We start from the raw sequence: 14127 nt of genomic DNA, 5'->3' as shown, positions 1-14127 counted from the left end.
AAGAATTTTACAAGTGATGTCCCATCTCACCATCTCCCTCTCCCCTCAGCCCCTGGTAATCTACTTTCTTTCTTTCTCTATAACTTCCACTTTTCTAGGTACCTCATATAAGTGGAATCACACTATCTCTGTCCTTTTGTGCCTATCTTAGTTCACTTACTATAATGTTTTCAAGGTTCGTCCATGTTGTACCCTATAACAGGATTTCTTTTCCTTTTCAGGCTTTAATTCCAAAAGTGGAATTGCTGGATTATATGGTAATTCTATATTTATTTTTTTCTAGAAACCTCTATTGTTTAACAAAGTGGCCGCAGCATTTCACATTCTCATCAGCAATACACAGAAGCTCAGATTTTCTCACACTTCATCGGCCTTTTTATTCTCTCTCTCTCCCCCCCGCCCCCGCCTCTCTCTCTCTCTCTCTCTCTCCCTCTCTCCCCCTCCCTCCTTCCCTCCCTTTCTCTCTCTCTCTCTCTCTGTCTCTCTCTTTCAATAGCCATCCTAATAGTATAAAGTGGTATTTCATTATGGCTTTGATTTGCATTTCCCTAATGACTAGTGATGTTGAGCATCTTTTTGTGTGTTTACTCCTCATTTGTTTATCTTCTTTGTAGAAATCTCTATTCAAGTCCTTTGCCATTTTAGAGATTGGGTTATTTGTATTTGTTGTTGAGTGTAGGAGTTCTTTATATATTGTGAATGTTAATCTTTTATCACATATGTGATTTGCAAATATTTTATCTTATTCTGTGAGTTGCCTTCTCATTATGATGATAGTGTCATTGAACACACAAAAATTTTAGACTTTGATGAAGTTTCAAACTTTTTCTTTTGTTGTCTGTGTTTTGGTGTCATATCCAAGGGATATTGGTCTGTCATTTCATTATCCTTTAGTCTTTATCTGGCTTTGGTGTTTGGTTGCTCATGGGTGCCATTACGCCAGCGGGAAGGTGGCTCAATACCTAAGATGGCCGACAGCTCACGACCAAAGTTACAGCAGAGACTTCCCGGGCGGCAAGATCAGCCAAACAGAAAAGTCCCCGCCCTGTAACCCCACCGACATCCTGGGCCAAAACCTTTAAAAACTGCGCCTATACCCCAGGCACGTGCGACTTCCCTGGCCCCTTTGCTGGACCAGTGAATCTCATCTGCAGACCCTAACAAAGCCTGCTTTATACTTCACTTTGGCTCAATCTCACCCTCATTTTTGTCTCTTCCAGCCGATCATTTGGTAAAATGATAATGTTTGCTTCATAGAATGAGCTAGGAAGTGCTTCCTCTTCTTCGAGTTTTTGGAAGAGTTTGGGAAGGAGTTGTGTTAATTCTTTAAATGTTTGGTAGAATTCACCCATGAAACCATCTGGTCCTGGGTTTTTCTTCGTTGGGAGGTTTTTGATTACTGATTCAATCTTCTTACTAGTTACAGGTCATTTCAGATTATTTCTTCAAGATTCTATCTCAGTAGATGGTGCGTTTCTAGGAATTTGTCCATTTATCTAAGTTATCTAATTTTAGGGAGTTTACCATTAAGCCCCGACTTGTATCTCTACGAACTACCAAGACGCCAACACTGATGCAAGAGCAAGAGGGAGTTTATTTTAGACTTGAGTCTGGACTGCACTCTGCACACCAATCTAGCAGTGAATAGGAGGCGGCCCCGAACATGAGGCTTCCAGGGTATTTGAAGGAAAAAAACCCCAAGCACAGGGAGCAATGCCTTGGCATTACAGGATTGGTACAACAAGCTTGACCTTTAGCGGGATTGGCTGGGTGATGGCGCCAAGGAACAAGGCGGGGAATTTGGAGAGTTACTTTCTATAGTTGGTCTGATTGACTGTGTCTAGGGTGAGGTGATTGTCTCGCTATCTGTGGTTTTTCCGGGAACTGCCCCGTGCCTAAGATGGGGTCTTATACCTAAGATGGAGTCACCTAGGTTGTTCATTACAATTGTTCATAGTACTCTAATAGTCTTTTTTTAAATTTTTATATCAGTAGTAATAGTTTCACTTTCATTTTTTATTTTTGTGATTCGAGTTGTTTTAGAAGTTGATCAATTTTGTTGCTTTTTTCAAAAGACCAACTTTTGGTCTTGTTAAGTTTTTCTATTGTTTTTCTATTATCTGTAATTTATCTTCGTTCTAATCTTTATTGTTTCCTTCCTTCTTGTATTGAGTTTAGTGAATTCTTTTTATAGTTCCTTAATACGGAAAGTTAGGTGGTTCAGTTGGCATCTTTCTTCTTTTTCAATGTAAGCATTTATTAAGACTTGTTTTGTAGCAAAGAGGAGTCCTTCCTTTGTTGTAATAGGTCCTCACCCCAACCCTTACGATGATCCTTTTGAACAAAATCCCTCCTTCTCGAAATCCAGATTTATTTTTTACATGGCAGACTGAACTATGAAGTTCAGCCTTCTCAGCCTGGCTACAGAGCGCTTGGAGGGCAGACCACAGACAGACTTTCCAGAGCCGTGATCTCACCTTGTTTCCTCTGTTCCAGGTTCCAGCTGTAGCACAGTGACTGCTCTTGTCCGGTTTCCAGGCCCTCTCCCACCTCCTTGCTTTGTGCCTGTAGTCATGGCTACCTGGGCTGCTTTTTCTCTCTTCTCTGCTGAGCCACCTCTTGCTTTGTTGTCAAGGTGCATCTAACTCCCTTCCCACCCCTGAGAGGAGGTCAGAGCTCTTGCCCTTGACCTGCCAGACCTAGGGAACTGCATCACACTGTGTTCTATAGTAGTTTACATTTTTTTGTTTCTTTTCCAACCAGCAAACCATGAACTTGAGCTCGCCTGAGGCAGGAACTACATCTTCTTCCTCTTGCTGTTTCCGGCATATAGTAGATGTGAAGTAAAAATTTGGGGAACAAAGAAATGGGGAGAAAAAATAGAATTTCCCAATGTTCCATTTATGAATGTGATGCAAAGGAGCTGAAAGGTACTTTTTTCCCCCAAACTAGCCGGGAGTGGAGTGAAGTTGTGGTGCTTGTGGTGACCTTGAAAAGAAGAACTGGAGAACATCTGTCGTTTTGCTGAAGTGTCTGTGTGAGCACAGAGGAGGGAGGCTCGAACCCAGTGGCTCCCGACTGGGGGCCTTTTTGTCCATCTAAGGACATTTGGCAACAACTGGAGACATTTTTGGTTGTCAAAACAGAGTGGAGGGAGCTCCTGGCATCTCGCAGGTGGAGGCCAGGGGTGCCACTTAACATCCTACAAAGCACAGAGCAGCTTCCACCCCTACCCCAACACAACAAAGAGTCATTCAGCCTCAAATGTCCAAATATCATTATCATGGAGATTGATAAATCATGGCCTAGTCCATCCTGTGGGAAAGTGCGGGGCCGAGGGTGGGGTTGAGGTTGGGGAATGTAGCTTGTCTGAGTAGATGATATTCGAGCCAGATCTCAAAGGATAAGCATGTGCTGCAAAGATAGAGAAAGGGAACAACATTAAAGAGAAATGAGACCATGTGGATAAAGCATGAGGAAGTGTGGAGGAGAGCCTCGGAAAGTGGCAGAGATGTGGCTGAGCTGCATGAGGGGTGGTCCCTGGGAGAGGGAGTAAAGTAGATGAAGGTCAGACTCTGAAAATTCTTGAATCACTCCCACTGAAGCTGATACCTCCAGAGCTGAGAGCCGTGGGTGTGCCGGGATGGTTAGCCCAGGAAGGGCAGGATTAGAGCCCAGTATTAGAATCCTCCCTTGGTTGCTGGTGTTGGTGATGGGCTGCAGAGGGTGAAATGAAGCCTGGAGGCTGGGTAGCGGGAGGCTGTTTGAACATTCTGGGAGAGAGATCAGACTAGGACTGGATCTGAGGATGGAGAAGAGGAGACAGATGAGGGACTTGGTGGTTCCTGGGAATGGGCGATGTGGGAGGGGAAAGTGAAACAAAATCCCAGCCATCACTACTTAACATAGGTCTTATACTTCTTTGCAAGCTTGTGCATCAGCAGCCTGTCCTGTAGTCACAGGGATGCCCACTTGGTCAGGGTGAAGGTGGAAAGCCTGTCACTGAGAGGTCATTTAATGAATCGAAGGATTATCACAGAAGCATCTGGCTGAGGGCACTTGGACCAGTGCCACCCCGACCCCCTAAACTGATCGTTACTTCGGGCTCACCGTGCACCAGGCTCTGTACCATGTCCTTGTGCATTAATTCGTGGAATTCTCAAAACAACCAAGAGATAAGAAATGTCATTACTCCCACTTAACAGATAAGCCAGGGGAAGTAGCCGGAGGCTAAGTGGTGAAGCAGGTGTTTGAATCCTGCTGGAAGGACTTTAAGAGCTTACATTAGGTTTTAATGAAAAATAAAAATTGACATAACTTAAAATTAACCATTTTTAAGTGAATAGTTTTGTAGTATTTAGTACATTCACAGTGTTGTGCAACTATCACATCTATCTTGTCCCAAAACATTTTTCATCGTCCCCCAAGAGAAACCCATTAAGTAGTCATTCCCTATTCCCTTCTCTCTGCAGGCCCCGGCAGCCCCCAATCTGCTGCTTCTGTCAATGGAAGTACCTATTCTGAATGTTTCGTACTGATAGTCTTAAAATACAGGACCTTTTGTGTCTGGTGTCTTTCACGTTTTTGAGGGTCCTCCATGTTGCAGCACGTATGGCTGAACGCTGAACGATACTCCATTGTACAGATGTGCTGCATCTTGTTTATGCATTCATCCATCGACGGACATTCTGGTTTCAACTTTTGCCTATGAGCCAGGGGCTTAAAATTTCAACCACTGCCCTCTGCCTTCACTAAGACAGCTTAGCTCGCCTCTAGTGCCTGCAATTAAAGCTGTGGTGGAGAGGTGGACAGGGTCTGTGGAATTCCAGAGGAAGGAGTTCTAGAATCTTCTCCCATATTAATGGGAAGTGGATGAAGAAGGTTTCAAGCTGGAAGTCTGGCCTTGATGAAAGGTACTCTATATTGTGGCCAAGGGGGGAGCTCACAACCCACCCCCCAGAGGAGAGGAGAGGAGAAGATGGAGACTCACCAGGTTCAGGAAGTGATTCAGACACTACCTTCCTAGAGAAACAGGCAGAGAGGACCATAACAGGGACTTGAGAGGATGGAAAGGGCAGGAGGCCTGTTCCGCACAGCCCAGTGAGGGCCAGGGTGGAAACTGTGTCCTGGTGAGAAGGAGTGTTACACTTCACTTGCCCATGCGGCTATATCAGGTCTCACTCTCACCAGCAGTGTCTGAGAGTTCCAGTTGTTCCATATCCTCATCAACACTTGATCACCTTTAAAAAAATTTTTTTATTGTGGTAAGGTATACATAACATAAAATTTACCGTTTTAACCATTTTTAAGTGTACAGTTCAGTGTCATTAAATACATTCACATCATTCACAGATCACTACCATCCTTCTCTAGAACTTTCTCATCATCCTAAACTGAAATTCTGTATCCATTAAACATGTACTGCCTGCCCACTCCCCCAATTCCCAGCCTCTGGTAATCACTTTTCTTTATTTTAGTAAAAAATAATTAAAATTTAAAAAACACACAAAAATTCACTATTGTAGCCATTTTTAAGTGTATAGCACAGTAGTCAACTCTATGCACATTGCTGTCCATGGTTTCTCTAGAACATCATTATTTTGCAAAACTGAAACTCTATACATCCATTGAATTGCAACTTCCTATTCCTCCGTGCAAGAGGTTCATCTCCCTGTAAGAACTGGATTACTTTATATACGTGTAGTATTTGTCTTTTCGTGACTGGCTTGTTTTACTTAATACAGTGTCCTCAACACTTGATATTTCTGATATTCTTTTTATTATTTTCACCAATGTGCAGTGGTATAGCATTATAATTTTTATTTGCATTTCCTTGACAACTATTGAAGGTGAATGACTTTCTCTATGCTTATTGGCCCATTAAATATCCCATTTTTCTATTGGGTTGTCTGCCTTTTTCTTATTGATTTTTGCAAGATCTTTACATTGTCTCCTTATACTCTGGACAAATCCTTTGTTAGATACATGTATTGAGAAATATCTTCTCCCACCAAACAGTTCATTTAGAAATAGATCTACCTTTTAAAATAATACATGGTTCCCTCCCCACCCAAAGAAAATAATATATAGTCTTTAAAATAGTTAAGCAAAACAGAAGATTGTGGTAGAGCCAAAGCTGACGCCTCCCTCCATCCTGAGCTAAACTTAACACATAACAACATATTTACTGCCAAATGTGTACATTTTCCCACTTAACAATGTACCTAATCAATATGATCCTCCATTTTACAGAGGGGGAAACTGAGGCACGTGGAGGTTAAGCATTTTGCCTGGTGCAACACCCTCAGTAAGTAGCTGAGTCTGGATTTGAACCCAGGAATCTCCGTGACCCTTAGCCACTTTGAAGAACTTCACGTTTCATTTATAACTTTTGTCTCTGAGGGCTGTTAACTGTTCAAGAACTGGTTCCTTACAACCATTTTTTTCCCCCTCAGAGATGGCTTTTCTGGCCTCCAGCCAGCTCCTGGGGGTGAGGGTGGGGTCATCATTTCCTGATCTTGATCTCACTGTACTCGGTGGCCTCCTGGTCCCGACAGTTGGGTGGCTTCAGCCCGTGGAAACTGAGATTGGCATAGTGGAGCTCCTGGTCCATCTCTGAGGTGGACATGGACTCATCTGGGGGTGGGGGACTTAAGCGGCTGTCCGATGGGGATTCCTTCAGGTGACTCTGAGGGGGACAAGAGAAGGGCATCAGAGCCAGCCTGCGGGGTCTGGAGAAGGGAAGGTGAGGCTTGAGGGACCACTTATTCATTTATACATTTCACATCTATTTTCTGAGGACTCATGCACTCACTCACTCATCCGTAACCACAACGAATTTTGATCATAACAGCCTGTTCTTATTACTGATGTCAATGAATCCTTACAACTTCCCTCCATGGATGATACGACTGTGGTCCCCGTTTTACAGATCGGAAAATGGATCTTGTGCTTCTTTCTGCTTTTCTCGTGTGATGCTGAAAGCTTTAAGGTGCGTATGTGGTTCGCATCACATTTCTGCTGGACCATGCTGATGTGGATGGTGGGGAGCAAGCGGAGGGTGGCCGCGTGACAGCTCTTGGGGAAGGAGGTCTTGCCAAGAGCTCGTTCGGGGAGGAGAGATGGCTCAGTGACCCCGGAGAGACAGCAAGGGCTCAGTTGGATATGGCCAAATGGAGAAAAGTTTTACTAAAAGGGATGGGACAGGTCTTGGTTGATTATTGGCTCTGGATGATGAAGGGCAGGAAACAGGAAAGGAAGCTTCTTGGATCTCTGAGTCAACCATAACAGAAAATCCATGGGAAGGACCAAATGTGGGTTGGGAGGAGAGGAAGGACTCATTGTTTTGAGGTGCCAAATGAACCATTGTCCCCCCCCCCCCAGCAGAGGCATCCACCTGGGCCACTGGATGGGAAGGCGCCTGTCCTGCTCACCTCGGAGATGCCACGCTGGCCCTGTGCCCTCTCCGTCGACCTTTCTCTGTGGATCTTCACTCTGAGAAGAGAGATGGGGCCTCTCACCCTGCTGGCTCGCTGTTGGGCGCCCAGAAGGGCTGACCGAGGCAGGACATGGAGGCAGGGACCGTGATAGGAACACATGCTCCCTCCTCCCAGACGCTTTCTTGGGACCAGGTGCTATGAATACACGCTACACCTGGCATCAGGAATCTGCCTTCCTGGGTTCATCACCTCACCGGGGCTCTGGGTTTTGGAGGTTCCCCCCAACACACCACCACCACCACCGCCTCGTGAGGCCTTCGCCCAAATTGAGGCCACCACTTACAAGAAGAAGATGACGCAGAGGCAGAGAGCAAGCAGGGCTACGACACCAGCTCCCCCAGCGGCCCCCTGAACCACACCTGTCCTGAGTCCTGATCTCCCTGCAGATAAAACACACCTGGGGTGAACTCCTGTTTCCCTAAGCGGGACCGGAGTACAGCCATGCCCAGGAGTGTGTGCACTTCCATCCAGAACTGCTTCATTCCCACCTCTTTGTATAACTGCAGCCTCCCGTTCCCCCTTCGCCCTCTCAAGCCAACTGACAGAGGGGCCTAGACTCTAGTCCCCCTTGGCCACAAGTCAGGCCTATTTCTCTACCACTTAGTGTCTTGCAGGATCCAAGCTTGTGCCCCCTCCCCTTCACCTGGCATCGCCCGTCACGGCCCCTGACCTGGCAGCAGCAGGACAGCTGCACTCGCGGCCCCGTGGACATTCTGGGCCTTGCAGCTGAGTCTGAGGCTGGAGTTTAGTCCCCCACGGAGGCTCAGGGAGCTGTTGGCCCAGGGCCCCGCTGAGCTGGATGTGATGGCGAAGGAGGTGCTGCTGAGGTTCTCCTCCAGCAGCTGCTCCCCCAGCTGCCAGCGCAGGGAGGGGGCCGGCCGGGCGTGGGAGGAGCAGTTGCAGTGCAGCCCCTCATCCTCCCAGGAACAGGAGGTTCCCAGCAGCTGTGGGGGGTCTGTATGGTGGGGAGAAGGGTCAGCGGGTGCCTCCCCCCTCCCCATCCCCTGCTGGGCAAATCTCTGGTGCTTTGCCTCTCCCCATTCATGGACCAGTTCTCCTGCCCCCAGGCGCTCCCAACCCCGCGACTCACAGACCACAAAGAGGGCCAGGGAGGCGTGCTGGGAGCCTAGTGGGTTCTGAACATGGCAGGTGACTTCTCCTTCATGCTCCCTTTGTATCTGAGGCAGATCCAGGACTCCCGGGTCTGAGGGCTGGGAGGGTTGCAGAGTCCGTCCCCTCTGGGCCCAGCTCAACGAGGCAGGGGGGTTGCTGCGGGTGACACAGAGCAGACGCAGAGAGGACCCTTCCTGGACTAGAAGAGACGAGCCATTGCTCAGAGCTTCAGGTCCTGGCCAGAGAGGGAGAAAAAGGTAAGACCTAGCCCTCACTAGGGTCTGTCTCTGTCTCTGTCTCTGTCTCTCTCTCTTTCTCTGTCTCTCTGTCTTTCTCTGTCTCTCTCTTTCTTTTCCTTACATTATGGAGATCAGTTTCTTCTCTTCCATTGCCCAATGGGCTCGTGCCATCTGGACTTAGCCCTGAGGGGACGGGGCTAGAAGCAAGCACTTCAGCCTTTCCAGGAGTCCCCCATGCACTCGTCTGAACCGCCCTGGTCCCCAGGCCTCTTGTTTGGGGCACTCGTACCAATGCAGACCCCAGACTTCCCTCCACGAGCCCTGCCATTTTTTTCTGCCGACAATGGTTCACCGAGACCTGTCTGATCCAGCCGCGTCTCAGAGCTCACAGTCTCGTGGGTGAGATGCCCCAAAAGCAGATTCTCACAGAGCAGTGTGATGCCTTTTGTGGCAGGAGGAGAGCCTTCACCAGAGCATGAGGATTGGCAGGAGCCGGTATGGGGAGGGCTCTGGCACGGAAGGACTGTGTTGAAGACCAAAACCGAGGCATGGAATGGCTCGCATGCTCCAAGGAAAACACACAGCCCTGTGAGGCCTGAGTGAACAGGCATGCTGGGGAGTGTTACTGGATTCACATAATAATGTTAAAAACAGCCCGTTGTACAAACAGTCACAGGGTTGTAAAGTACAGCACAGGGAATACGGTCGATAATGTTGTAATCACTATGCATGGTGTCAGGTGGGGACCAGACTCATCGGAAGGATGGCTTCGTAAGGTATATAAATGTATAACTGCTATGTTGCATGTCTGAAACTCACAAGATTGTATGTCAATTGTAATAAAAAATAATTAAAAATATTAGAATGGGGAAAATCAGAGGCATGGAATAAAATATTGATAAATGCCACCTGTGGTTTACCAGTAAATGTGTGACAACCAGCTTATGAAGGACGGGAGTGCAGGTAGGGGTCCCGATTTGTAGTATTTTCCAATTTCCTTGGTGTAAACACTGCCATCTCGGCCAATTTCAAGCACCCAACTTGAAGTCACTGAACCCAGAGTTGGGACGACATGGCCATCATGCGCTCTCACCACCCAGTGGGAACCAGCTCCAATACAGGACTGTCTGCAACTCTAAAAAAAGTCATGCCTGGAAAAAGCACTGTATGCTGAGTCGAAAGGCCATCATTAGGCTGAAAATAATTTTTTCAACCAGTGCACAGCTGATTTCCTTAATATGGAAATTCTTTCTTCACATGGTTAGGAGGAATGCCGCAAAGGTACAAAATGGTTAACATAAAAAAAGGGACTCAACCTAGTTATAAAATGGCAATGCACATTCAAACCACAGAGAATTCACTGAATTCACTTAGTAGGTCAGCAACGGGGAGGACCTTCAGCAGCAAAACAGATGCAGATGGCAGGTGGGGCAACACCATGCAGCAGGATTTGGCAATGTCTGTAGCAACTGCGAACACACGCTTTGATCCGGAACTTCCATTCTCTAGGTAGTTATGTTCCAGACACTCACACACACACACAGCATTGCAGCATTATCCCTCTTAAGCAAAAACTGGAAACACGATAGTTTTAGTTTTCCACCAATAGGGAACCGGTGAAGTATTTTGTGGTATAATATTTTTCCAACCGAGAAATCATGGCATCATCAAGAATGAGAAATTTTCCTCTGTGATGACCCAGAAGGACTTCCGAGAGATACTAAATGTGAGAACAAGGGAGGTTTCGTTGCTAGTAATGGACCAATGTCACTTTCAAAATTATGTCAAGTATGCCATGGTGATGAAAGTCTTTAATGTTGAGGGAAGGTGGGTGGAGGGAGTTGGGGAAACTCTCTGTACCATGAAAATCTGAATTATTTCACAGTGAAGGTTAATTTTAAAAAGTTTAAGAGCAGAGTGCAGAGCATGGTGTGTGTGTGTGTGTGTGTGTGTGTGTGTGTGTGTGTTAATGTATGTACATAGATTATATTTGGAAAGATAAGCAAGAGGGGAGGTACACCAGGTGCTGAATACTGTTTTCATTCTTATGGAATTTTTCTATGGACTGTATTGTGTTCCCCTAATTTTGATGTCGAAGTCCTAAACCCCTCCCCCTACCCCACCCACAAAGCGGTGGTATTTGAAGGTATCCGAATGGGTGTTTGGGGGTGATTAGAGTTAAAGTCATGACATTGGGACCCTCATGACAAAATGAGCATCCTTATAAGGATTAGGGACCCCAGAGAGCTTGCTCTCACTGTCTACCATGGAGACACGAGAAGGCGGATGCCCACAAGCCAGGAAGGGCATCCTCACCAAGAACCAGTTGGCTGACACCTTGATCTTGGAGTACAGCCTCCAGAGCTGTGATAAATAAATTCCTTCTTTTTAAACCACCTGGTCTGCAGTATTTTGTGATGGTAGTGTGAGTAGACACAGACACATTTTACACTTACTAGTTTAAACACAACATTAAAGTCATCACAGAAAACTGGGGCAGGGAGGGAGGGTAGGCATGGTCCAAATCCTAAGGAGAATGAGCGCAGGATTTGGGATGAGGATGCAACTAGCCATGGCCATGGGGACAGCCATATCTGTCGGGCATGGAGATCATGCAAGCCCCGGTGATGGCAGGGTCGGGGGGAGGAGAGACCAGGTTTTAAGCTGAGAAGAAGCATGTGTGGGGCTGTCCTCATGCCTGCCCCCAGTCTCTATCCCATCTTACTTCTCTGCTCCAAAAAGTGGAGACAGACCCCACTTCCACCCCGACCCCGCTCCTGAGAGAAGAGCCTGCACCCTACCTGTACATTCTTTCCGCAACACGCTGATGGTCATGTCCTGGGGTGCATCTAGACAGACAGACAGACAGACCGACAGACAGACAGACAGGTGTAAATAATTGTTCCCTTTACAGTGGCAAGAAGGGACCATTGGCCTTCCTGCCCCCGGCCCCCTCCCACACACAGAATTTAGAAATAGGAAGGAAGTGAAATTAAGTGTCCTCTTTCTTGCCTCCTGATCCCCAACACCCATGGCCCTGAGACGCAGCACCCTGGCTGGACACTCACAGGACACGTTGAGCTGGATGGTCCTCTCTGTGCTCACGTCACCATGGAAGGTCACCCGACAGGTGAGGTTGGTGCCGTTGTGCTGAGGTCCAGGGGTGAGGGTTACCACGGAGGAGAAGGGAGTCCTGGGACCCAGGGAGGTGAGGTTGACACCGATCCAGGAGAAGGTGGGGGACGTCTGCCTCTCACAGGCCCTTGGCACTGTACACGTAATGTTCCTGGGGTGGCCAGATTCTAGGGTCCCCTGGATATTGATGTCAGGTGTTTGTGACAGAGCTGGGGAGGAGAGAGACAGAGACCCACACCCTGGAGGTGAGGATGCGAATGTGCCCCCAAGAGCTGCCTCGACCTCAGGCCAGCCCTGGGTCCTTCCCAGGGAAGAAGGGGGACGCATCCGAGCCCTGTCACAGGAGCCCTCAGGACCCACTCGTGTGGCCTCTCCGTGACCCATGCCTTACCTGTCACACACACAGAAACCTGGTTTTCTTTGAAACTATGTTTCACAGAGCCTCCTTTTTCCACCCTAAAGAAGTAGGTGCCTGTGTCCTTTCTCCGTGTGTCTCTGATCTCCAGGGAGCAGTTGTAGTTCTTGGGGTCCCCGAGGAGATGGAATCGGCCCTGGGTCTCCTCCTGCACAGCTCGATGTCGGTTGTTTGTGGCCACAGGAGCATCCTCCAGTTCCTTCGCCCCTTGTCGGAACCAGTAGCCATAAGCTGGGGTATATGTATTCCAGCTATCTGGGAGGTGGAAGACACAGGGCACGCGGACGATAGCACCCTCCAGCACCGTCACAGACGTCCACGCTCTCAGCCAGTATCTTTGAGCCAGTGGAGACCCTGAGGGGAAACAAGAGTTAGCCTCACCCCGTCTGCCACCCCTTGTCCCCTTGGCCACCCACCTGTCCGCAGCAGCAGCAGCAGCAGCAGCAGCAGCATCTTTGGGGTAAGTGTCATGGGGCTTTGTTGTCACAGGACTTAGAGGAAGCACCAACAGGAAGCCCACGCTGAAGTCAGGGATGACCATGCAGCAGGAACTAGGCGCCTGTCCGTGGCGGGGCTGGCCCGCCCTTGAGGAAGAGAACTTCCACTTCCCAGATGGGGTGTCTGGGGGAGGGCCCCACATGCAAGGATGACCTGACCGCCACTCCAGGCTCCCTGTCCTTGGCTTGTCCCTCTGGTGCTGCTGTCTGCGCCTGGAAAGTGGGCCCCGCCTGGCCAGTGCCCGCTTCTATCTGTCACACAGCGTTGGTCGCACCCAGGTGGGACTCGGGAGAGGCCGCAGTGGGAGCCGCAGGGCGTGAAAGACACGAACCCATGAGACCCATAACGGATGAGCGAACGTCCTCCCCAGAGGCGCGGAGCGAAAGGAGGTGGAGGAGCCCCAGGCCATTTCAGAGGGTTGTGCAGTACGGGGAGAGACCTTGGGAGCGCAGGCAGGGGCTCGTGGGAGACCCCGTGGCTCTAGGGAGCCAAACTGCGAGTCCCCAGGTGAGAGTGGCCAGAGCGCAGGGACCACGACTCCAAGGGCGTTGCCATGATGTACCCCGCCCCCACAAGTGGTCCCAGGTTTCTTGACCCACCGCGGCGTGATTCAGGCATCGGTGCAGTTGACGACGAGGCCAGAATGAGAGCCCGGAGCCCACGTCATACGCCCGCGCTGCCCAGCTTGGCGCCAGGTGGGCCCAGGTCTTCCACTCCAAGCCTCCGTTTCCTCGTCTGTCGCTCAGGGCATTGCGATTCTCCCCGTCATCTGTGGGAGAGGCCCGCGGGCGCACGAACGCAGAGGTTTCTGCAGACCCGTCTCACAGGGCCAGCGTCTGTCCCTGCCCTTTCCTCGGTGGTCACTCCGAGTCCCGTCCTGGGTGGGAAGCCCTTGGCAGTCACCTTTGCCCTGGGGCTTCCTCATCCGGGACCTCCGTGTTGAGGGGCTCAGGGCCCAGCTCTGCAGCCAGACGTCTGGACTCCATCCTTTCCCTGAATGCTCGCTGAGCCCAGGCAGCTGCCTATGCCCGTGGGGTGTTGTGGGTTGAACGGTGTGGCTGCCAAATTCATGCTTTCCCACCCTAACCCACAGCACCTACCAATGTGACTGCATTTGGTGATGGGGGACTTTAAAGTGGTGACTAAAGTCAAAGGAGGTCAGCCGGGTGGGCCCCGATCCAGGGGTACTGGTGTCCTTGTAGGAAGAGGGGATGAGGACACAGACACT

The 14127-nt window shown here is 49.1% G+C and overlaps 1 protein-coding gene across 3 annotated transcripts; it reads right to left on the bottom strand.

The window, feature by feature from the left end:
- Positions 1 to 5242: 5242 nt before the first annotated feature.
- On the bottom strand, positions 5243 to 12951 carry LOC107500422 (myeloid cell surface antigen CD33-like). 3 transcript variants are annotated; one of them, XM_016125617.2, is made up of 9 exons: positions 12818 to 12946; positions 12378 to 12755; positions 11920 to 12195; positions 11653 to 11700; positions 8590 to 8847; positions 8170 to 8454; positions 7783 to 7879; positions 7434 to 7494; positions 5243 to 6688 (listed from the first exon to the last, which is right to left on the bottom strand). In XM_016125617.2, exons 1-9 carry the CDS (start codon positions 12870 to 12872, stop codon positions 6506 to 6508), a joined length of 1641 nt encoding a protein of 546 aa, XP_015981103.2. In that variant the 5' UTR covers positions 12873 to 12946; the 3' UTR covers positions 5243 to 6505. The 3 variants fall into 3 exon arrangements, with proteins under 3 accessions (XP_015981103.2, XP_036088490.1, XP_036088491.1); XM_036232597.1 differs by having other exon boundaries at positions 12378 to 12951; XM_036232598.1 differs by having other exon boundaries at positions 8590 to 8811; positions 12378 to 12951.
- Between the last annotated feature and the right edge of the window lie 1176 nt (positions 12952 to 14127).

Source organism: Rousettus aegyptiacus, unplaced genomic scaffold, assembly GCF_014176215.1.
Source record: "Rousettus aegyptiacus isolate mRouAeg1 unplaced genomic scaffold, mRouAeg1.p scaffold_m13_p_14, whole genome shotgun sequence".
NCBI lineage: Eukaryota > Metazoa > Chordata > Mammalia > Chiroptera > Pteropodidae > Rousettus > Rousettus aegyptiacus.
This window is presented reverse-complemented; position numbering and strand designations above follow the sequence as displayed.